General features: G+C 40.8%; 1 protein-coding gene across 2 annotated transcripts; it reads left to right on the forward strand.

The window, feature by feature from the left end:
• The first annotated feature begins 19,224 nt into the window (after positions 1-19,224).
• On the forward strand, positions 19,225-24,724 carry LOC147900675 (protein CORTICAL MICROTUBULE DISORDERING 2-like). 2 transcript variants are annotated; one of them, XM_087375684.1, is made up of 4 exons: positions 19,225-21,045; positions 21,956-22,147; positions 22,337-22,428; positions 22,766-24,724. In XM_087375684.1, exons 1-4 carry the CDS (start codon positions 19,858-19,860, stop codon positions 23,820-23,822), a joined length of 2,529 nt encoding a protein of 842 aa, XP_087231810.1. In that variant the 5' UTR covers positions 19,225-19,857; the 3' UTR covers positions 23,823-24,724. The 2 variants fall into 2 exon arrangements, with proteins under 2 accessions (XP_087231810.1, XP_087231812.1); XM_087375686.1 differs by having other exon boundaries at positions 21,959-22,147.
• Positions 24,725-26,175: the final 1,451 nt, after the last annotated feature.

Raw genomic sequence — 26,175 nt, forward strand, 5'->3', positions numbered from 1 at the left:
CAACGACATCTTATCCGGCCACGTCAGCAGGCTTCAGCATCTGCCACGTCACCACCTTATCCATCTGCCACGTCATCAGCCAATCCTATCTGCCACGTCATCACCGACTGCCACGTCATCACCGACTGCCACGTCATCAGTGACACGTCATCAGGCCACGTCACCTGCCACGTCATCAGTGACACGTCATCAGCCACATCACCAGTGACACGTCATCAGCCACGTCAGCACTGCCACGTCATTTGCCACGTCATCTGCCACGTCATTTGTGCCACGTCATCTGTGCCACGTCATCAGTGACACCTCAGCACTGCCACCTCAGCACAGAGCTTCACTGGCACACCTCTTGCTAAGCACAGTGCCACATCATCACTGCATGTGACTCACAGTGACACATCATCATTGAGCACCATTTGCACTCCTTTTGCCCCTCCACCTAGATCAAGTCATATCTCTTGATCCAGGAAGAATTTGAGGGTGCTCCAAAAAGGAAAGTCGCTCGATTTTTCGTGCTCTACGCGCTCGTTACATCACGCGCACATTTCGGCGCAAGTTACACTCACATTTAAGCTTCGCCGACAAAACCACTTCCTTCACGCACATTTGCCTCTACATCGACGCATCTGACCCAGCACTTAAAAAGAACAAAGAAAAAGGAATTATTTGCTGCTCTTTCATCGATCGACGGTTGGTTTAGATCTAGATCAGAGTAGACTAGATTGCCATAGAGGGGACGCTTTGAATTCCCCAAGTTGCCAATCTAAGCCATGCCCGAAATTCCCGACTAGTACCTACTCGGAGTCAGTCCATACGCTCACATCCGATTTCACATCATTGCATTACCTGAAACCTTACGTTCATCAGTTCAGTGAGCAGACTTCAGAGTTCAGAGGCATTGCAGATTGATTCAGTGGGCAGATAGCACTTGATTTCACACACACATGCCACCATTGTAAAGCCTATTTGGCTATCTCACGGCATCGTGCACATCATTTTCAGCCTTGTAAAGCCTCTTGGCTATTCCCGGCATCATTGCCACAAGCCTTGTAACACAGGTCAGATCTTATTTACTGCAGTTCTATCTTCACCGACGGTACAGAGATTTCACTTGGCATCTTCAGTGTATTTGCAGTTGATTCATACAGAGTTTTTCCAGGACATTTTTTGAGTACATTGTTTGCACCATGTCGACTAGCAACCTCAATCTGGAGGCATCTGCTAAGTTAGACAACTCCAATTACGGTACATGGAAATACCGAATGGAGACCATTCTTGTGCTTCAGGACAAATGGGAGTATGTTGATGGATCCATACCTAGACCATTGGCCGATCCAGCCACCAGTAGCTCTACTCCATCTGTTGTCACAGCACCAGCAACGGGATCTACATCGGGATCTACATCTACACAAACGGTTTCCGCACCAGTAGCAGATCCTGCCATTGCCCGAGCTCAAGCAGAATGGGATAAGAAAGACAAGTATGCCTATCACCTGATCAAGCAGAATGTGCAAGATGTCATGCTAGCACAACTCAACACAGTCAAGACATCAAAAGAAGCATGGGATATGTTCGCAGCTCTCTACGAGTCCAAGAACACATCCAGGATTCTCACCCTGAGAAACCAGATCAACCAGAGTTTCCGCAATAGCAATGAAACTGGTCATGCTTATGTACTCCGCATCAAAGACTACAACAATCAACTTGCAGCAGCAGGAGAGACTATGAATCCCGCAGAAATGGTTCAAGTAATCCTGAATGGACTAGGAGAAGGATATGAGAATATGGTCCAGAGTATTGCCATCCAACGGCAAATTCCAACACTTGAAGAACTTCAGTCAGTTCTACTTGGTGAAGAACTTAGGACTCAGGCCATTCAAGCACGTAAAGGTCATTCTAATGATCAAGCATTCACCGCTTCAGACAGAAGCAGAGGCAAAGGTAGAAACAGAGGTAGATCATATCAGAAAAGTGGTCAAAATCAAAGTCAGAATCAGCATCAGCAGCATCCTCAGCAACATCAAAATCAGCAAAGAGGAAATCATTCCAACCGAGGAAGATTCCAAGGACGAGGGAATGCATCCACCAATGTGTCAAACATTCAATGCAACTATTGTCACAAGTTTGGACACTATGAAAGAGATTGCCGCAAGAAGCAGTATGACCAAGGCAGTCAATCCAGCAGTAATCGAGGGAATTCCCGAGGAAGAGGAAATCATCGTGGTGGACATTCTAGTCACAGCCATTTTGCAAATGAACATGGCAATATGTTTCTTGCAAGTGAGGAATTGCATCAGACTGATATAATGCACCAAGACACTGATTTCAATCCCAAAGAGGATTTCAGCTATCAAGTCGACCAAGTGGAACAGGATCCTTGGTACATCGACAGCGGTGCATCATCTCATATGACAAATCATCAGGAATGGTTCACAGAAATGAAGCCATTAGAAGGTCAAAAGAATGTCATCTACACAGCAGACAATACACCGAATCCGGTTCAAGGGACAGGTGTTATCCCTATGAACAATTTCACTGGTGCAAAAGGATTAGTCAAAGATGTGCTCTATGTTCCGAAGCTCAGCAAGAACCTTTTGTCAGTAGGTCAAATGACGGAACACAACTACAAAGTCATCTTCGACGGTGATGAATGCACTATCAGAGACAAATCCAAAAGAGGTCAGCTAGTAGCAAAAGGTGTCAAGGAAGGACGCTTGTACAGGATGCTAGCTACAGTACCAGATAAGCATGCCATGTCAGCTCAAATGCAACAGATGCCACTATCTGCAAAATGGCACAAGAGATATGGTCATGTCAACTTCAAGTACTTGTTAGATCTAAGGAATCAAAATATGGCAATTGGGATTCCGGAGCTACAGTTTCTTGGAAAGGTTTGTGAAGCATGCTGCTTCGGCAAACAAAAGCGAACCAACTTTGTCAGAAGTACCTCTCGTGCACGAGGTATTCTTGATTTAATTCATACAGATGTATGGGGTTATGCCCAGACCCGCAGCATCAATGGTTCACTTTATTACTTGACCTTCATCGACGACTACAGCAGATATTGTTGGGTCTACTTTCTGAAAGAGAAATCTGAAGTGTTTGCCAGATTTCAAGAATTCAAAGCCATGGTAGAAAACCAGACAGGCAGAAAGATCAAGGTCATGAGATCAGACAGAGGAGGTGAATACATGTCTTCAGCCTTCATGAACTTTTGCAAAACTCACGGCATTCGAAGACAATTCACATGTGCAGATACTCCTCAGCAAAATGCAATAGCTGAAAGAAAGAATGGGACTTTAGCAGACAGTGCTAGAGCAATGCTTAGTGAAAAGCATCTTCCGAATCAGTATTGGGCAGAAGCAATAGCTACAGCTAACTACTTGCTTAATCGGCTTCCTACCGAACCGATACAAGGTATGACTCCTTATGAAGCATTCACTGGACACAAGCCACGCATTGGGCATCTCCGCATATTTGGTTGCATAGCATATGCCCACATACATGATGATCATCGCAGGAAATTGGATGCGAAGTCACGCAAATGCATCATGGTTGGCTACAGTGAAGAAAGTAAAGCATACAAATTGTATGATCCCATCAACCGCAAAGTCATTATCTCCAGAGATGTAATCTTCGATGAGGAATCAGAATGGAAAACCTCACCTACACAGGAGATAAAAGCATCGACTTCACAGTCATCTACAGAACAGGTTGATGAAGAAGAGCAAGAATTGCCAGCAACACCCCAATCAGCGTCACAGCAGCTCAGACGGTCTACTAGGGAAAGCAGACCACCAGTCAGATTGACATATGCTCAGAAAGGCAAAGCAATTCAGGTGGAAACCACCAACTATGCTCTTATGACTACCATCATGGCTACAGAAGAGCCAGTGTACTTCGAAGACGCAGTAAATAAGCCAGCATGGCAAACTGCAATGAATGAAGAAATGGATGCTTTGTATAAAAATAACACTTGGGTATTATGCGACCTTCCACCAGGAAAGAAGGCCATAGCCAACAAATGGGTATACAAAGTGAAGTACAATCCAGATGGCAGTATTCAGAGATACAAAGCCAGATTAGTTGCAAAAGGATTTGCACAACAATATGGCCAAGATTATGATGAGACTTATGCTCCAGTAGCAAAGATGGATTCCATACGGTTCTTGATATCACTAGCGACACTCAGTAAATGGAATGTGTATCAGCTCGATGTCAAGAATGCATTTCTCAATGGTTATCTAGACGAGGAAGTCTACATGCAACAACCAGTCGGTTATGTTGAACCAGGACAGGAGAACAAGGTTTGCCATCTCAAGAAAAGTCTCTATGGCTTAAAGCAAGCACCCAGAAGTTGGTACAGCAGAATTGACAAGTATTTTGCTGATCTGGGATACATGAAGTCAAATGCAGATCATACTCTCTACTACAAAGTTCAAGGGGAGGATATTACTATTGCACTTTTGTACGTAGATGATCTGATTGTGACAGGAAGCAAGGATAGCTTCATCAGAAAGCTAAAACAAGACTTATCTGCAGAGTTCGACATGAAAGATCTTGGACTTATGCACTATTGTCTTGGAATTGAGTTCTGGAGAGATTCAGATAGCACATTCATGAGTCAGCTCAAATATGTTGACAGTCTCCTGAAGAAGTTTCATATGGCAGATTGCAAGATTGCAGCCACTCCCATGGAACAGAGTTTGAAACTTACTAAAGATTCAGAAAAGCCTACAGTCAATGACAGATACTACAGGCAACTCATTGGATCTCTTATATATCTGACAATCACACGGCCAGATATTTGTTATGCAGTAAGCTCACTAGCACAATTTATGGCAAATCCAAAACAGTCTCACTGGAATGCAGCCAAAAGAGTCTTGAGATACATCAGAGGTACAAGACAATTTGGGATAGAATACAGAGGAAGTCATCCACGGTTGCATGGATACTGTGATAGTGACTATGCTGGAGATCATGAGACCAGGAGATCGACACAGGGATATGCATTTTTCCTTAGTCAAGGTGCTATATCATGGTTGTCAAACAAACAGCCAACTGTTTCTTTGTCTTCGACTGAAGCAGAATATAGAGCACTCACTACAGGTGCATGTGAGGCTATATGGCTCAGAAGACTATTGTCAGAAACAGATTACTTTGATGAGTCAAAGCCAACAACAATATACTGTGATAATCAATCGGCTCAAGCATTGGCCAAAAATCCAGTATATCACTCCAGAACAAAACACATTGATGTCAGAGAGCACTTCATCAGAGAAAGAGTGTTACTTGGTGACATCACACTGCGGCATTGTGATAGCAAAGAAAATGTTGCAGATATCTTTACCAAACCACTCGGTAAAGAGCTATTCGAGAAACACCGACTAGCTCTTGGTTTGATGCAGAGGAAGGACATTCCCATTAAAGGGGTGTGATGGAATGTAATGCTCAGTCCTTCTTCGATTCCCCAGAATCATCATCTTGAGGGAAGGCCTACTTCATGATGTTGATCTTGAGGGAAGGTGTTGAGAGTTCATGCTCAACATCATGTGATCATGTGTGCATAGCACCATCACGTGATCATATGTGCATAGCACTAACCTTATAGAGTGCTATAAAGGAAAGGGTTAGCTTCCCTAACCCTAACCCTAAAAGGGTTTGTATATATTCTATTTTTTCAACTAATTCTAGTGTACAGTTAGTCATTTGTGGTGTGCTCTCTAGCTGTGCCCTCTCTCCTCATCTCCACTCTTCTCCTCTCCCCTCTTCATATTTTGTCAATTCCATTGGTGATTTTTTGAGGCAATACCCAAATATATAGTCAAGAGGACGATGGGACCTTTCTAGAATTTCAATGAGTATCCAACAAGCACAAATCACTCCAGACATCAGCATGAAATTGGAGCCATAGCCTGCTTGGTGTAGACCAAAGTTGCTCAATGAAAATTACCTCCTTGAATACATACATGCTCCATCTTCCTTTCGCATGCATCCCACATTTGATGCGGTACCCCGTCGCTACCGATGGGATGCCAATCACATGATTCAGATATTGCTACCTTCTTACCTTGTAGGATACCAAGGATGGCTGAGTATACTCCTTAATTTAATCACACTTTGCCTTGCAAAGCCCAAGCAATGTACCAACAAGCTCTACAAGGGAGAGGGCTTTACTAACTGCAAGCAATCATACCTGCATCTCAATCCAAAATGAACCAGATGGTACCAAACACAATAATATAACACAAAATACACTCAAAAAAACATAAAATGTACACATTGAATATAAAAATATGAAAATAAGCACCCTAAGCAACCCTTAGCATTCCCATTGTTCCCCCTTAGCAAAATATGTTGTCCTTAGTGAATGGACACGTACTCAACATAATGCCTTTTCAATCACGCTCCATTAACATAAGTCCATTAATATATGTGTTTTTAATCGAGCTCCATTAACATGAGTCTTGAACATAATATCATCAAAATCTTCTGATTGTAATAATCCATCGGAAAACATCCACATCACTAGATAAGGTCCCATCCACCTCATTTTTAGCTTAATGAGGGACTTGATATTCCTAGTATATACAAGGATAATACAATAGCAGAGGTATTTCTTTTATCCTTCAAGTGCCTATCATACTCTTTTCTTTTCTTTTGCATAGCCTCTCTTTTTTGCAAAGCCATTCATCTAGTCTTATCTAAGCTATTGAGAAAAATCATCCTTCTTTAATAGAGTCCTCCATTCGTAACTTTTGTTGGACTACCACTCATAATGATTCTAATTCCAATTCTATAGGCAACACTGCCTCTTAGATCATATACTAAGAATTGAGTCACATTAATGTTGTAACTTTTGGACTAATCAATAAACCCATACCATTGAGTGTATCATCTTATCCCACTCCATTTGCTATAGATTACAAGTCTTAGTTGGCATATTAAATATGATGACCTTATTTCTTTCTACCTAAGTATTGCATTTAGGATGATACAATGTAGACTTCCAGTTTTAATGTGATAATAATCTAAGTGTCTCATTTAAAAAATGAGTACCACAATCTCACATTCTTTGAGGGGAAATAAAAATTTCATAATAATATTCTCATATACAATGTTGGCTACATTATTTGGATTGTTATCTTGAAACACTCAAGACTCTTCCCACTTGGTGACATAGTCTACAACCACTAGTATATACTAGTGGTTGTAGACTATGTCTTCTTGAAACACTCAAGCCTCTTCCCACTTGGTGACATAGTATTTGGATTGTCTTCTTGAAACACTCAAGCCTCTTCCCACTTGGTGACATAGTCTACAACCACTAGTATATACTAGTTCTGAGCCCCTTCAATTAGTGGACTAATCATGCCTACAATCCCCATTTTTTAAATGATCTGAATGGACTAATTTGGGTTAGAGCCATGCTACCATGGGATATGGGATTACCCATATACTAACAGTACACATCACCTTTTTTGACATAAATCCTTCAATTGCAAATGTGTGAGGCCACCAAACATATCAATACTTCTCAACCAGTAGTTAAGCAAGCAGAATGCCCCCACACATGTCATTGGAAACCATGAATAATTATCAAAACTTCATGAGATAGTATTCAATGATACAAAACTAAGTCTTGGCATAACTTATACATCATACCTCTAATCAAATTGTATGATGCAACCTCCTTTACAAACTTCCTAAATTAATCTAGAATGAATACAATAGGAAATTATCTTTGAGTCAAATATTTGATAATCCCAAAGTACCACTCAGGTACCGCATTGACTAAAAATAAAAAAGTGCTAGGAAAATCATTAGCTACACCTTGTTTCACCTTTAACTTCGTTAATCCTTGATAGATGGTAGCTAGTAGATGTGCCTTTCCTAGTTTCAACACCACCCTAAGAAACATTAAAAGCAAATGTGTAATCCTTCCTATTAAAGTGGATTTAAAATTAAGAATCTCAAATCCTGATGGTCAACATAGAACACAAAACGGGTTGGCTAAAAAATAGCATAATACACTACCATTGGTAAGAGTTGAGTCATCCACTTGTATGTGAAAATCCTTCTCCCAAATAGGAGAAATCAATATAGAGTTGACTCCAATGCTTGGCGAGTATAGGAGAAACAAATATAGGAGATGCTAACACTACTGCTTGGCAAAGTTGTTAAAATTCATACTTACAATTATAATCCCAAGTGAATTGGGATTTATATTTCAATAGCTTTGTTAATGGTAATGTCTGGTTTACATAAATCTTAATAGACAGTCTATAAAACCAACATGGCCAAGAAATGATTGTAATTTGTTAACACTTTGTGGAAATCATAGTGTTCAAATCTTAATCAATTTTCTAACATACATGGTTAGGCCCTTTCTTAACACCATATAACCTATCAATAAGCCATAAGTCACTATAAACACACACTTCTTAGGATTCAAGGCAATACAAAGCTCATGATATCATTCCAAATGTTTCCTTAGATATTGTAAATGAGTTTTTAATACTTTGTAGGTGAAAATCAAGGCAATACAAAGCTCATGATATCATTCCAAATGTTTCCTTAGATATTGTAAATGAGTTTTTAATACTTTGTAGGTGAAAATCATACACAAACACTTCCATGAAATATCTCATATAATTTTGAAATGTGGTAGTAACTACTCATTGAATGGTGCCTAGAGTGGGGCATTGCACATCCCAAATGGCATAACTGTATGCATAGATACCCCATTTTTGCAAAGGTACCCTTTGGTTGATCACCCGAAGTGCCACTTGCATCGATATTTTCAAGAAAAAGATTTTTTGGGATCAACAAATTTTAACAAAATACATGAAGTCATTGCCTTCTTTACAGCATCAAAAATCTCTTGTTGATTTATCTTAGAATGTCCTTTGATATGCCTTAGATAAAACTGGACAAATCCTAAGAAGGCTCGCAACGCTATCACATTTTGAGGAAGTAGCTACACTATTGCAGTCACCTTCTTCAGATCCATTCCAACCCCCTCAATAATAATAATGAACCCTAGACACTTAAGTTTAACCATGCATAGCATGATTTTCTTTCTATTCTCAAATATATTGGTTCTCCTTAAGGCATTGAACACTTTCCACTATTCACAATGCTTAGCAATACTTTTTCCATAAACAAGAATATTGCTAATAAATCTACCACAAACTTCTTGATAGACATACATGTGTAGTAACAAGCATGACAAACATGACGAGAGTACTAGTAAGCCCCAATGGTATTGCCAAAAACATGTAATGTCCAAACCAGATGCACATCTAGCAAATCATCGATTTGAGCCATCGAATACCTATGTTTAATTATGCAAATCCTTGGCTTTAATCTACATTTGATGATAGCCACTCTTACAATCTATTTTACTAAAAATTATGGCTCCATGTAATGCACCTAGCAAATCATTGAGTTGAGCCATCAAATACCTATGTTTAATAGTGATATTGGTTTACTGCTTTGTAATCTCTATAGAGATGAAAGATATCATCTTTTATATTTTACAATGTTGCTAGCAAAGCAAAAGGTGCAAAACTAGGATGAATTTTCCCCAACTTCTTTAGATATTCTTCTAGTTGCCTTTGCACCTCAGCTTCTTGAGGTATTCTTCTAGTTGCCTTCACACCTCAACTTCTTCAATAAAACTTAATCTATAGGGAGGCCTATTTATAGGTTTTTCCCTAGGGAGAATTTCGATCTTGTGTTGAACTCTTTTGCTCTGGAGGTAGCCCATAAGGCAACTCACCCCTTCTATGGGATCATCCTATGAGGCTTCTTCCTTAACTTCCATTGAAACAACTTTCAGCTGTGTCATGGGTCAGTAAGAAGCAACCTACAGTTGCTCTTTCTTCTATCGAGGCTGAGGACAAATCAACATGTTTTGCTTCTTGTGAGGCAGTGTGGTTGAGGAGGATTTTAGGGGACATGGGTGAAGTGCAGACCAAGCCTATAGAGTTATCATGTGACAATCAGAGTTGCATGGCAATAGCAAAGAACCCTATGTTCCACGCTCGCACGAAACACATTGAGATTCAATATCACTTTGTACGCAAGCTCATCATGGATGGAGAGGTCGACTTGGTATACTGTCCTACTACAGAGAATGCTGCAGACATCTTCACAAAGGCTCTTGGAAGAGACTTGCTGGAGAGGCATCTGATCGACTTGGCATTGGGCCGAAAAAGTAAGTTCACTTGCGGGTGGACATTGAGGGGGGGTGTTAGATATCAATGCTCCACTCTCGTGTAACTATGTGGGAACTAGCTAACTCTACTTGTAAGCCCCCCATATGAGAAGAAGGCATTTGAGTAGCTCGGTTATTTGGTAGGTCCTGGTTTGGATACCAGATGGGGGCCATGTGTGGCTTGATGGCTGGACGGCTTCAGATAGAGTTGGCACACTGCCAAGTGCGGGAAGGCATCCCATGACTGACTGCACTGAGGGTAGATAGAGCATTTCCCAGCCCAGTCTTGGGTTGCAGGGCCCGTTTGGAGCCCCAGATGATCTCGGATGGCTTTGGGCCGAACGATCACCATAGGTATGTTGCTCTATTTTGCACCATGGTTCTATTGTGTGGTCGGTGGCCTATTTCAAGACCGACCCCCAGTTGACGTTTTGGGCGGACTGGGTCAGTCACCCAATCGGGTCTAATCAACTACGATTGGTGGCTATATAAGAGCAAGCCCGTGAAGCCCATCATCATCACTGGCTACTACAACCCTTATTCCTTAGCATCCAACCTCCATCCTCTACTGTTTCTAGCATGCCATCAAAGCTTCTCACATAGGAGCGCACGGCTGGGAGGCAGCGCCATCTATTGTACCAGTTTTACAGTAATCAAATTTTTGATTCTCCATACTATCTGCTTTTCTCTCTTGCATATGAGATCCTATTATCTGTTGAGCACAGACGTTGTATTATTTTCTTACACTCTCCACCTCTGTCTAATCTCAACTTCTTCACCTTCCTCCCCGTTTCTTTCTCGACCATTATATGCCATTCTTTAAACTTACTAAAAGCCTCATCTTTAGTCTTCATGAAGTATATCCATATCCTTCTACTGTAGTCGTCGATCAGTGTCATGAAGTAGTAGTAACCACCCAAAGTTTCATCTCTATCTTTCCGCAGAGGTCCATGTGAACGAGCTCTAGAGGAGCCTTTGCCCTGCTGGCCTCTTTAGGTGATATGCTCAAGGAGTGCTGGAAGAAAATGCACACTTTTTTTCTTAAGCTCACTAGAAAAGTTGATCCCAAGAAACTTGTATTAAGGATATCTAGATTTGTATTTAATTTTAGTGAACTACAACCCAAGAATGTGAGTTACATATAGCAGGAGTGTGAACATCTTGAAAACTTGTAGCAACCATGAGTTTATATTCAGAATTAAAAGTGTCTTGAAAGCCTTTTATATTTTGGCATAAATTTTACATGCTGCCTTGATATCAAATTTGTCGTTGTGCTTTAAACATAGTTTTATAAAACTAACAACATTGGTATTATGTTTAGAAAATATAGTCCTTGAAACAAGTTTGCATTGCAAATGATAGTATTCACAAATACAATGATAAAGCATTCTTGATTCGTTGGAAAAGAGACATGGATATCTAGACATGGGACAATTCTTCAATTATTGGATCCTCTATTCCAATATTCCTACGGACGCAAATATCTCTTATCTTTGTTTTTTGTCAAGTAAGATTTGTTCTAGCCAAGTTTTATTGCTTTTAGTATAGCTTCCTGTATAAGCATCATCACATATATTTATATATTTTTCTAATAACTAAATAGGTGGATCAACTTTGTATTGCCTTTGTTTCTTTGTTATGCGTACTCAAGTGATATTTCTTTTAACTGCTTATATACTCTACTATAGGCTCTTTGGATCTTGGACTTTCCCTTTGTATTCGCTTTTCTAGAGTGTCAAGTCCAAATTTGTTGTGAGAAGGTGATTGCCTTGTGTGCACTTGTGATAAGCTTTCATTACTTGTGGTATCTGAAATCAATGGACGAGCTGCTATCATGGGTTGTCCTCCATATTTTGTTGCTTTGATGATTGGGTGAACATCGTGGCATTTTCATAGCTTCAATAGATAGGGTAAAAGCCTTGTCTCTTTCTTTGCAACCATTAATAGTTGAAAGTTTTTTGACACCACTTAAATCACATTTACTCTCAACTTTCCTTGTGTTTTGTTATGGCACCTTGCACCTCTATTAGTCATTCTATGAGGTCTTTTCATCATAGGAACTTCCGTTCTTATAGTCCCATGGTCATTAACATGCTTAAAGTCCATAAATTCTAATTTGTTATCGAAAGTATCGACCTATGCATCAAGCTCCAATCTACTCCCATTTGGAAGTGTAAGAAACTAAAATTGACATTTCACCAACCTTTTTTAAAGTCCATGCTCATCATCAGTATCAAATCTAATTTGTAACAAATTTCTAGACATGGCTATCCCTAGATGCTCATCTCCTAGTTCCTCACAATCAATTGGCTCGTAAGGATGCATGAGCCATATGTAACCATCTCCCACCATTTCTTGCATGTTTGACTACATCAAAATTTCAATTCTAGCCCATTCCTCTATTGTACTACTATTCCTCAAGATTTTATCCAAAGATTCTTTTTTCATCAACCCAAAAAAATAAAATGAACACTTCAACATTAGGTCCTATACAAGATGGCTTGATAAACCTCGTTCTCTCTCTTTATAATATTTGCCCAAACCTTGGATTTGAAGTGTCTTGCTTGTTTGCAGTTCTTCCTTTTAGTTGCATTTGTGTGCCAATGCATAACACTACTGACCCATGGCATCTTCATTACAAGAGGCAATTGGATGTGAGCGGCATAACACATGTCGATTAAATAGAGACTATACAATTTTCCAATGATTGAAAATGGCATGGCCTATTCGAATCCACACAAATTATTGTTCCTTTTGCCATCTTCATGCCCTTGTCATATAGTGCCACTCAGCTATACAACTCGTATTATATCATTTTTGTACTAGAGAGAAACCTACACAAGAACATCCAAACTTAGTTGGTCCAAAGTTCAAACTCTTGCATATACTATTACAACACAAATTGTAATACTCCATGATATAAAAATGTCCTTATAAGTTTGGTAGCAAGATCAGATCTCTTATGAAAAAAAGGCTTTTAGATCATTTCATTTTTTGAGCTCAATTAGAAGGCCTATCCATGGGCTCCCTAACGACAAGGTGGTCATTACAGAACCTAGGGACCTCCACGGACATCAACTCTTGAGCACATAGGCTCATAACAAACTATGTGCTCTAGAGTTGATATCCATGTGCTCAAGAGTTGATATCCCTATGGAGATCCATGGGCTCCCTAATGACAAGGTGGTCATTACAACACCTAGGGACCTCCATGGACATCAACTCTTGAGCACGTAGGCTCATAACAAACTATGTGCTCAAGAGTTTATATCCATGTAGGTTTGAACTAATGACCACTTGCTCATTATGAGCCTGTGTCCTCAAGAGTTGATGTCCATCAAGTTCCCCTGGACACACTTCCTTGGACATCAACTCTAGAGCACTTGGGCTTAGAATGACCAATAAGTTGGTTATGGAGCTCATGGCTCTGTGGACACCAACTATTGAGCACATAGGCGGCTCATAATGACCACATAGTCATTAGGAGAAGGCCCCTGTAGAGCCATAAGCTCCATAACAACCAAGTGGACATTCTAATCCTACCTAAAATCCATAAAACTTTTAAAAAAATCCCATGAAACCCACATGGCTGTTATTAGCCTAATGCTAAATAATTGGTGTCTAGAGAGCCATGAGCTCCATAATGATTGCATTGTTTTTCTTAGCTCAAGTGCTCCAAAATCGATGTCCAACTAACTAGTCATAGAATCAGCTTTGAAGCACTTGGGCTCAAAACAACCACCATGCTATAACTATGGAACTCATGGCTCCATGGACAACCGCAGAGCTCTTAGGCTCATAGTGACACATGGTCACTAGAAGGAGGCTCACTGAGATCCATGAGCTCCATAATAACACCTATCCACTACTTTAGCTCCTCTCTCTCTCTCTCTCTCTCTCTCTCTCATATTGTATAATAAATTGTCCCCTCTCTAAATGGTAATTTCTCTTGCCCAAAATTGTAATGACCATGAATATGGAATAATGAGGGAAGTGTGAAAGATAGATTCTTGTTAATGCAATTCATATATTAAGGGGAGGCAACGTAGATGGAAGGAACATGTCCCTTTACTGCTATCTCAAGGAGGAACAAACTAGGAACCAAGGGGGAGAAATTTGTCATACAGACCTTATAAAGTGAATCTGTCCATAGAAGGGGATATTTAGTGAACGAGTTATGAAAGCTGGCAACTTTGTTTTGAGAAATAGCTGGATGGATTCTGTTTTGGGAGTTGTATTTTCCTTGTGAGCTAGATTGACCACTACTACTTGTGGGCTAGATTGACTACTACTACTACTTCTAATAGGGAGAGGTAAGGTAACTCAAGCATGACATGTGAGTGTATCATTGCTGTAGTGAATGGTTGTTGAGTAACAAATTGTGTTGATTTGTAGTAGTGCAAATGGCTCAAATGACTAACGAAAAGATAGAAAACATATTTACATGGACTTATACTTTGTGAAAAGTATAGGACTAATTGCATTATTATTTTTAATTCTGTCAATTCTAGTAGTAAATTGGCACTAAGCACGTTCTCTCACCTTTATAAATAATTACTTGTTTGAATATAGCTATGTTGGATTAATGGGAATGTGGCATAACATTTTTACGAAAATGCTTGTATGCTCATTTTTTATACAAAGAAAAATGCAATACTAGGTAGCCCACACATAAGCACTCCCTTCATCATTAAAGTACACAGAGGACTAGAACTCATTCACTTTGCTTAGACTTAAATATCATCGCTATAATGTACAAATATGACAATCCACTAGATGAAGAAATTAGCGATCATAACAGTCAAAGCCTTAGAAGACTAGTTCACGTTTTGTAATGAAACAATATCTTTATGATAAGTTCTATAAGTATCAATCGTTATTGTGATGAACAAGGTGACTATTGATACTTATCAATAGTCAACACGACAAGTATAAGTATCAATCACTATTGATACTTGTCATTATATCCATGGACAAATTGATAATCAATCATTATTGATAAGTATAAGTATCCATGGACACCAACTATTGAGCATGTAGGCGGCTCATAATGACCACATAGTCATTAGAAGAAGGCCCTTGTAGAGCCATAAGCTCCATAACAACCAAGTGGACATTCTAATCCTACCTAAAATCCATAAACTTTTAAAAAAATCCATAAAACCCACATGGCTGTTATTCGCCTAATGCTAAATAATTGGTGTCTAGAGAGCCATGAGCTCCATAATGACTGCATTGTTGTTCTTAGCCAGAGTGCTCCAAAGTCGATGTCCAAGTAGTCATAGACATCAGCTTTGAAGCACTTGGGCTCAAAACAACCACCATGCCATGACTATGGAACTCATGGCTCCACGAACACCACGGAGCTCTTAGGCTCCTAGTGACACATGGTCACAAGTAGGAGGCTCACAGAGATCCATGAGCTCCATAATAACACCTATCCACTACTTTAGCTCCTCTCTCTCTCTCTCTCTCTCTCTCTCTCTCTCTCTCTCTCGCTCTCTCTCTCTCAGCTTGTATAATAAATTGTCCCCTCTCTAAATGGTAATTTCTCTTGCCCAAAATTATAATGACCATGAATATGCAATAATGAGGGAAGTGCGAAAGAGAGATTCTTGTTAATGCAATTCATATATTAAGGGGAAGCAACGTAGATGGAAGGAACATGTCCCTTTACTACTATCTCAAGGAGGAACAAACTAGGAACCAAGGGGGAGAAATTTGTCATACAGACCTTATAAAGTGAATCTGTCCATAGAAGGGGATATCTAGTGAGCGAGTTATGAAAGCTGGCAACCTTGTTTTGAGAAATAGCTGGATGGATTGTGTTGTGGGAGTTGAATTTTCCTTGTGAGCTCGATTGACTACTACTACTTGTGGGCTAGATTGACTACTACTACTTCTGATAGGGAGAGGTAAAGTAACTCAAGCATGACATGTGAGTGTAATCATTGCTGTTGTGAATGGTTGTTGAGTAATAGATTGTGTTGATTTGTAGTGAAAATGGCTAAAATGACTAAGGTAAAGATAGAAAACATATTTACATGGACTTATAATTTTGTGCAAAGTATAGGACTAATTGTATTATTATTTTTAATTTTGTCAATTCTAGTAGTAAATCGGCACTAAGCACGTTCTCTCACCTTTGTAAATAAGGATAAATAATTACTTGTTTGAATATAGCTGTGTTGGATTGATGGGAATGTGGTATAACATTTTTACGAAAATGCTTGTATGCTCATTTCCGATACAAAGAAGAATGCAATACTAGGTAGCCCACACATAAGCACTCCCTTCATCATTAAAGTACACAGAGGACTAGAACTCATTCACTTTGCTTAGACTTAAATCATCGCTATAATGTACAAATATGACAATCCACTAGATGAAGAAATTAGCGATCATAACAGTCGAAGCCTTAGGGTGACTATTGATACTTATCAATAGTCAACACGATAAGTATAAGTATCAATCACTATTGATACTTGTCATGTTGATAAGTATTAATCATTACTGAACCAAAATGAATGCATATAATGATTGATACTTATCAACATGACAAGTATCAAATTTTAATAGTGATTGATACTTGTTAGGTGACAGAGGCGGATTAAATGATATCACTTCTGCTGTCTAGCAAGTTTCTAGGGCGAATAATTATTGTTTCCAACATATGGAAACTTCATAAAATGAGGTGGTCTTTCACAGAGTTTTCACTATGGATGCTCTTTTTTACCATACTATTGAAGAACTAGCAAGAACCATAAGGTTCTTTCCAGCCTTTCTTTTTTTTTATATTCCTTTTTCAGCGTTAATATAATATATTTTTAACCGCAAATAAAAAATGTATCCATCATTATTGTGAACAAGGTGACTTTTCACTTACTTTTTTTCTCATTAATATAGATGATGGAGTGAGTTGGTGTAGCAATGGAGAGCTTGCTAGTAATGAATAAAGAGAGGTGGCAATCATGTTGGGGTATGATCGAGTTCATAAAGCATAGCTTGGTCTTGCTATTTTTGTTGCTCTTGATCAAAAGAGCAATTCGGGCACTTGCTTTCCCTCTTACTCTTCTTGAATGTGATATGCCCCCGATAATATGCCTTGTTAGTATGTATGGCTTGCTTTCCCTCTTACTCGTCTTGAATGTGATATGCCCCCGATATGCCTTGTCTTTTTAGTTGGACATTGGGTGGTTTGAGAAATTCTCAAGAGGTGGATTGCAACACTCCTTTATACCACTTGATCTATACTGGGTATGATGGATTGTAAAGAGTTGCGAGTCATAGAGGCATTACATGAATTGTTGCTTTAAAAAAGAGCTTTCAATGTACAAAGATTCAATTCTTTTAAATTTTGTTTATGGTATGAATAGTTAAGAGGCAATTATTAAAGTCACTAATCTTTGCTCTAAATGAAATATGTGCTAGTTTCATTCACTTTCAAAATTTTGAGGCTTCCATGGTGCTTTTTTTCAATAAATAAGTATTGAATCCACCCTTTGTTTTGTCTTGCATTGAGTGTAAACGTTGCCATTAGCAAAACAAATACTTATCTCCATTTCTTGTGTAAGAAGGAAGCGTGTTTGCATAACCATGCTCGATGGTTCGAGGCTATTGGGGGGACCTTTGGTTGGATAAATGGGAAAGTTGTGAACTTGAAAGAGGCTAAATCTTGAAGATTCTAAGTAGAATCCTTGATTCTTGTGTGATTTATGCACGTAGGGAGACAAAAATTTTGAAACTAGAATGAGACCCCATAAGATAGCATTCATGTGAGGTGGCTACGCCAAAACAAGTGGGGAAATCCTTTGCCCCACTTGAAACTATAAGATAGAATGAGGACACATAAGTAGCATTCCTATGAGGTGGCTAAGCCAAAACAAGTGGGGCAATCCTTTGCCCTTATAGAGATGGAGGAAAACCCCATGTTAACATAGGTTGCCTTAGTACAACCAATGGTGAAACACGAACGTAAGCTTGAAACGAGAATTCATGGGGAGGGAGCCATTGAATAGTGCCTTGGAGAAGTTCCTTCCTTTATGTACACTATGGGAAGAGGTTTGCAGGTGAAAAGCGAGGTGCTAGGCTGAGAGTAGTGAGGGTGATGATGGAGAGGGCAGAGCACTAACAAACCAAGGCCCCAAAAATAAATAAACATTCAACATTATTTGAACAGCACACAACAAAGAGGAAGCCCGCCAAATCAACCGCCCCTTCTTCGAGGCAAGCAGCAACTGAGCGATCAACAAAAAAGGAGACGCCAACAGCTGGTAGACGTCTGGTCGACATCGTGGAGCCTAGCTTCTTCCCAGCCGTAAAATGTCAAAAATGGACAAGGAAAATGCGGTGTAGCTGCTTTGTTGGCTTGAGCTTGCATGCCGTCATCCTCGTCGTTTGATCAGGGAGCGCAAGGGAATGGGGTCGTCGTGCGAATTGTGGGAGACGAGGAGGCACTAGCGGTCGTGACGGCACGGCATTTTGATTGGCAGTGCTGAAAGCAAGGGCCGAGGACAACGAGGAGGAGGTGCTTTAGGGAAAGGTTGATGATCTCGGATTCGCAAATTTGCGAGCCTTCTTTTATGGAAAGAGGAAAGCAAGTGCAGCGCAAGCTTGACGTCTCGCATCGCGTGGGAAAACCTAGGTGCAGGCAAGGCAAGGTTGATTATCGCGGATCCTTACAAAGTTGCAGCTCAAAGGTTCGGGGACAGCAGCTCCGGAAGCTCATAGCATTGCCAACTGTTTTGAGAACAGGGGCGATGGAGTCCGGAAACGCATAGGATTATGAACGTTGAGATCCATGCAATTAACAGGCTCGCATGAAATCGAATAGTGCATGCTAGGCGTAGAAACTTTTTAATCTTAAGGGCAATCTGTCACGGGAAAAAAAATGGCTTAGGATCAAATCTGCGAGGAGTGGACTCGTTCCAACGTCTCTCTCTCCGTTTCTCTCTCGCTGTCGTCTACAAGAGGTAGCACGAGGAAGAGGTTTGAAACGACGGACAGGTAAAAGCAGAGTGGACGGAATATGCAATCAGTGAGGCTTTTTCGTGCGCGCAGAGTTGAAGGATTAAAGTGCGAGATTAATTAAGCAATGCAGAGGAGGATCTTTGCCTTTCTTCATCTCGAGCGGTAGCTTCGTTGCGAGGCCATTTTCGTGTCGTGCAGGAGACCGAGGAGTATGTTGCAGCGTCTTCATCGTCAAGAAACGTCAGGAGAACCAGACACTCTTCTCCCTTCCCCAATCCTGACGATCTTCTTCTCTGCCAGGTTTTATGTACAGCTGCTCGATCTCGCTACATCAACTTTTCAATCTCACCGCCCGCGCTTTGGCCTTCCTCTTTCATCTTCCCCTTCCACACGCAAAAATCGCTCATCTCGCCCTCTATTCCCTTCCATCACGCGTGGTCTTTCGCTAAAATGATTTTAGGTGGCCATCTGCCTAACCGCACCAGCAATCAGCGCTGCAAAATTTCCTCTCTATGGGACCTCCCTCTCGCCTCCCACGCACTTGCATTCCTCAGTTTGCTATCCTAAGTCACTTCGCTGATTGCACTCAGGCTCACTGTTCTATGCTTTGTGGACACAGCGCTTGGAAATTCATGGGCATCGATCTTCTGTGAGACGGCCTCCGCAGCATGGCTTCATTGACGCCGGGCATGCTTGTCAAGCTAATTGAGAACATAGGTTCCGATGTAAAAGTCGCCGGAACCCATCGTTCTGTTCTGTTGCAAGTAATTGGCATTGTTCCTGCTCTCGCAGGGAGCGAGCTTTGGCCAAAACATGGGTTTTTTATTAAAATTTCCGATTCTTCTCATGCGACTTACGTGTCTCTGGCGGAAGAACTCGACGACCTGATCCTGTGCAACAAAATTCAGCTTGGGCAATTCATTTACGTGGATAAGCTGGAATCGGGATTGCCTGTTCCTGTCTTGCGTTCCGTGAAGCTTGTCCCTGGTAGGCATACATTTGTTGGAGCGCCTGATGATTTGGTTGCTGTCAACACACGCATCTTCCAGGGTGTAACAGGTGAGGGAATTTCTGTAAGGCAAAGCTGCCCTGCGGCAGTGAATGCAGAGACGCCGGTTACTTTCGATCCCTCTTCCACTGAAAACATCGCAGCCAAATTTTCAGAGAGAAGAGCTTCGCTGAGCCAGCTCCATTCCAACGCACTCCCAACCAAAGCGGATGCTTCGACATTGTCTAGTAGAACTGATCGACCCATACAGAGCCTTGACCAGTCTAGTCCGCGACCTGTTGCAAGTCCCGCAGTCTTACTATCTGGGAGGCGATCTTTCGAAAGAGCATCATGGTGTGCTGGTCCGGAAAAAATTGACAAAAACGAAGAGGAGAATCCCCGTCAGAGAGGGAGGCCCGTCAGATCGAGGATATTTTCTGATTTCTCTCCGTTTGCGAAATCGCGTTCTACTCCAGCATCACCGGGCAAGGAGGTCTCTGTCGAGGGTTCGCATTACATAGACAGGGACAAGCCAGAGAATATGGCTTTTAACTTTGACAGGGATTCTCATTGTGGTTGTGTGACAAGCCTCGACGTGACAAAATCATTCCCAATAGAGGTACCAAGCGAAGTCTTGCCTAGGTACAAGCAGGCGTCTCCAGTTGCGAAAAGAGCAGCTAGCGTAGGCAAAATGGGTCTAATGTCCAGATCTATCGATAGCGTAAAAACAAGCGACCTGCTAAGACGATCCCTTAGCAAGAGCAGAGAGAGCGATGCATTTACCAGAGGTGTCAAGGATCTCGGAAGGAGCCTTGAAGGAAGAGGCTCGATCTCCGCCAAGAATGTCACCCAAAGCCTCTCTAGTCATGTAAGGCTCGTGATGACCACTTCTATTGCTTTCCCTTTCAAAACATATAACATAGTATCATTTGTAGTGAATGTAGGGATATTGGGCTGCATTGTACCAAGTACTGATATTCAATGTTAACCTTCAATCAGCAATATGAATGCGGAAAACGTTAAAAGAAGCCTTGATATTTAGTTGATTGCAAGAATTCCTGCATCTGGAACTCTTATAACATAAAAATAGTTTAAGAATTGGGATGTAGTCTATGCAGTCCTGAACTGGAAAACAGGCGACGCAGCACCTTGCTGCTTGATTAGTTGGTAAGCCAATTGCACTGATGCTGCCCGCTCCTAAGACCGGATAGGATCTGTTTTGGGTAAGGCATAAAAGGAAATCTGACATCTTTTGTCTATCCTTTTTTCTTCACGACTGTTGGAGCTCCTTATAACCTGAAGCAGACTAGGACATAATCCGAGGGAGCCAGATTTGTCAATCAGGCCTCAGGTCTACGTCCTGCAACACCTCACATGGTGTGGTAATTAACCTGGAAGGGCCATCGTGATGTTAATCCTCATGTAATTTGCAACAAGTAATGCTTCGCTATATGCATTCTCTGTATATACTTTAAATTTTTGGATGACTTCTCAGAGAGCCTGTCCTAATCATTTATCATTCAAAAAATACTATTTCAGAGATCAAAGAAATGCCTGTCCTAATCAATAATCATTCAAAAACTTCTCGTGCAAAATCAACCAACATTCAAAAAACACCAAGAGTAAAGTTGACAGTGTTCCAATGCAGACAGTCAGAGACGTTTATTGCTTGTTCAAGAGTTCCTGGAACTTTTCCTCTCAGTTAGACAGGATAGACAGGTTGTCTGGTCTTAGAGGAGGATTGAATGATTTTTAACTAACGCATGAACTCTTGACAGAAGGGGGCGGTAAAGCAGGAGGCAACAGGCACAGCTACCAAGTCAAGTTTGTGTACAAGCAGAAGCATAGCAAATAAAACGGCATTGTTATCAGATCCCGAATCTTGTCTCATGGTTGCAAGCAATATGCCTTCGGCAAACTGCAAAGCCTTTTGGAATAACATTCCAGCTGCTCTGACATTGTTGGGAAAGGTGCAAAATCAGTTCCCACCCATTCTTTCAATTATGTATTTCAACCCAATGAAATTATTAAAATTTGAATAATGATGCTCTGTCAAATTTTAGAGCAGATTTTACACCATTGTAAGTTTGGGGAGGGTTGAATTAGATCTCACTTTTTCAGTAGACTGACTGCACCCACTCATTATGCAATTCATGCAGGAGGCCATGCGAAGACGTTCGGCGGCTTCATGTGCAGCAGTAGAAGCTTTACGTGAGGCATCGGTGACGGAGAGTATAATGAAATGTTTGAGGTGAGTGCATTGGGGACTCCATTCTCAAACCATATATCCTGTTGGTCGAGTTGTGCTTCTGTTGAAAAGGATATCATTAGGAGATGGCTTTCTCTGCACATTTTTGAATATTCCTGCTATCTTTACACTACAAAGTGACTAGTGATGTATCTCAAGGGTTTACTTCGCTCAATTATCTATATTTGAACCGTAAGCAAAAAGAATTTGTGTAGGATGGCAAATGTCTAGTGATTTCTGAGTTAACTGCGAATACTGGTTTAGTTAACTCCCAACCTTGTTGGGGATCTAGAGCTACAATCTCACTGGTTTCTGATAGTTTTCCCTTCACATCTTGAAGTACTTTTGCAGAACTATGCTCATTGGCAAGCGCAGACGATCCTCAGCCATATGTTGGGCAATTTTTGACATTTTACCAGGCACTATCAGAGTCAAAAGTTGTTGCTGAAGCATATGTGGAGGAACAACTTACAGACAAAGTAGCTGGCTTGGAAAGTGCAGAAGCAAGTGAGAAAAAAGCCGGAGCTCAGAAGCTCTTACAGGAAAAAAGGCAATGTGCTGTGTCATGGATTGATGCTGCTTTGGCAGCTGATCTGAAGTCCTTTAGCTTGTGGAGTAAGGAGGATAGCAACTTGTGTATGGCAAAGAATTCAGTTAAAGAAGTGAAGGATGGTGGGTGCTGTAAAAAAAAGACAAGCCTTTCCAATCAGATTTCTGCATTGCAAATGGCTGCCACTCCAATGACACACCTCTTTCCAGGGGCTTCTCCAACAAGGCGCCTTTCATACCCGATAATACCAGCCACCTCAACTAATCCTGCAGGAAGGTCAGTCTTGTCTCCTAGTGCACAGAGTAACATAATTAAGAAGGGTGCTGCTGGTATCAAAGATTGGAAATCAAACTTCAAAGCAGTAGTTTCTCCAAGTCCCCTTAAGCTTGATGGATTGCAGACACATCTCTGTGGTGGGAAATCTTCAAGCAAGAATCTTGTTTCTATAAGCAAAAAAACCAGTATTGCTGATGATTGGGCAAAAGATACTGGCCTCCTAGAAACAGCCAAGCTGGCAAAGCAGTTGCAAGATGAAGCCGAAAAGTGGTTCATGAAATTTGTGGAAAATGCTCTCGATTCTGGTTTCCAAACAGCCATCAAAGGAAGGAGTGGATACAAGACTCTGGAAAAAACAATCCTGTGGTCTGAAGACAAGATCGAAGTAACATCTGCATTAGCAAATTTGAAAGGTGTCAATGATTGGCTGGATCTAGTGACTTCAAATAAGGGGGAAAGCTTGGATCCTGGCACAGTAAAGACCATAGCTACATTAAAGCAGAAACTATATGAGTTTTTGATTCAACTCTGCCTCAAAGAACCGACATCATCTGATGCTTTGCACACCTAGACTTAGCGTGACTCCAATGGCCTTCAGAGTGGCCTTAACCTCATGCTTTGTGCAGCATACTCATGGATAGTTCCCACCTTCTCTAGCTTACTTTGATCCTCGTTTCTCAAAAACTCTCTTCTGGTTTGAGAGCACATTAGGTTTGGGGTTTGGTGGATATCTTTCTATAGGAAATATGTTTCCTGTGTTGGCGAGGTAACAGCTCCCCTCAGACAGATTGAATTATCTGAAGATGGCTTGAATTACTTGAAAATTCCATCTGCGGTCAGTTTTGGATATAATATTCTGTCCATATTTATCCTTGCCCAACAGTGGCGTGCAGATTGTGCAGAGCATGTCATTTGCATTGCAAGAGTGTTTTTATGGTTTGGAGCAAGCAAAACATATGGTTCCAAAACAAGGATTCTCAATACATGGTACTGGCTTTAATTGCATCTCATCACTGGAAAGCAACAGGAATGGGCTTCTCGTCAACATACTGGTGTCAAATTTAGCAACGAAACCAGCCAATTCCAGTAGCACTGCTCTTGCATGAAAAAATATGCAAACAGTGACAAGAATTTGGTTTTGCAAAATTCATTACTTGACAGCAAAATTGCAGAGAGATGCCTGATAAATTAAATTGGTATCTCCTCACTGCACAGATCAAACGAGTTACGACCATTTCCGTCTTGATGTCTCCGTCATACTTGACAACTGCTGTACTTTTGTTGACACTTGGATGGAGAGTTTTCATATCAAACTATGGAATGTGTAATTTATAGCTATTTGCTGTGAGGTGATTCACACATAAGCAAATTCATCATTGCCATCAATCCTATGCATCATTGCAGTGGCATTTACTGAAAACTGTGGGGTCTTTAAGATGCCACAAAACCATGTGTACAATGGTTCTATAGCAAAGACACGTGTATTCCTAAAATTGCTGAATCTATTCCATTGTTACCTTCGTTTATTTCTTTCAGAAGTTGTTAATTGGATGATCAAAAGTCTGAACTCAATCTTCCAAAATTAGCTTGTCTTATACACTTCCAAGTTATAATCGCTTGAGCTTTCCTCTTTGTTTGAAATATATTTGTTATGTCATATATGTTGACTAATTTATCTTAGAACACTTATTGCATGTAACTAGTAATCTGTGTGGAATCGAAATGAAGAAGCAATGACTCAATAACTCTCACAAAAGATAGTTTATTCTCACTAGCATGAGTTTATTCTCACTAGCATGAGCTCAGCCCGACCAGGCTTGTTGCTCTTATAAGATAGGAGGTGTACCACATCAGCATAGCCACAAAGGCTCTTACAATCATAAGAAACACACACTGGTCTTAGACGAAACGATATCATCACCATCAACCAACTAGAGACAGCACCTCTTCCTGTGACAGCCAGCAAATGCGATCCACTCAATCCATGAGGTCCACAAGCACGAGGTCACCTCCAAGGTGTCCATATGCTGCTACCAAGAGTCACCTCTACCATCTCTCATGGAAGAGAACAGTTCACGTACCAACCAGGAGGAAGAAGCTCCTCAGAATGATGTAAGGTCATCTCATAGAACTACGTAGAAGCTTGCATGCAAACTAAACACGTGTCATCTACCAACAGCTCCTTTTCAACCCCTTCAATTGATTAGGAACTCCCCATGAGGACGTGCTTCACCAAGCTTAAAGCCTACATACCCCCCTTCAGCCAAAACGGGGAGGTAACAGATATTTGCGACAATCATCAGCTCACAAAGAGCTTAAAACTTCCACAAAGGAATCAGTACCCACAAAGAGCTAAATCAATCAAGCAGTTCACAAAGAACATCGACTGCTGACAATTACTTCTCAGAGAGTATGATACACCTCTGAACGAAATCAGAATGCCCAATCTTGATCACTTAAATGATCCGCTTCCACTAGCATAGTTGTATCTTGTTTGTCTTCTTTTCCCTCTACTATATGTGCTTTGCCCTTCTCTAGCTTTAGAAATTCATCTCGTTGCTTCGTATAGCAATAGCGCTCTATATGACCTTCCTTACCACAGTAGTTGCACTTACGAGGATCTCGGCTTTGCTTCTTCCTATCCATCGCTGCAAATACTCTTGGGTCGTAGGTTTTTGCATTCGTGCGCTTCTCCTCACTAAGCAGCAGCCCAATACAATCCAAAAAATCCATGTCCTCATCAAGCCTTAAAATTCTCACTGTCTCCTCGTACTGATCAAGTGGTATACTCTTCAATAGTATTGCCTTTTTGTGTTCATCCTCCACCTTAGCTCCAAGATCATTAAGTTGCCTGAGCAAACTCTGCATTCTGTTCAAGAACATGCCCAAATTCTCTCCCTCGAGCATCTTTAGATAAAAAAGAT

This window comes from Dipteris shenzhenensis, chromosome 6 (assembly GCF_047967505.1).
Source record: "Dipteris shenzhenensis isolate YYH24624 ecotype China chromosome 6, Dip_SZ_1.0, whole genome shotgun sequence".
NCBI lineage: Eukaryota > Viridiplantae > Streptophyta > Polypodiopsida > Gleicheniales > Dipteridaceae > Dipteris > Dipteris shenzhenensis.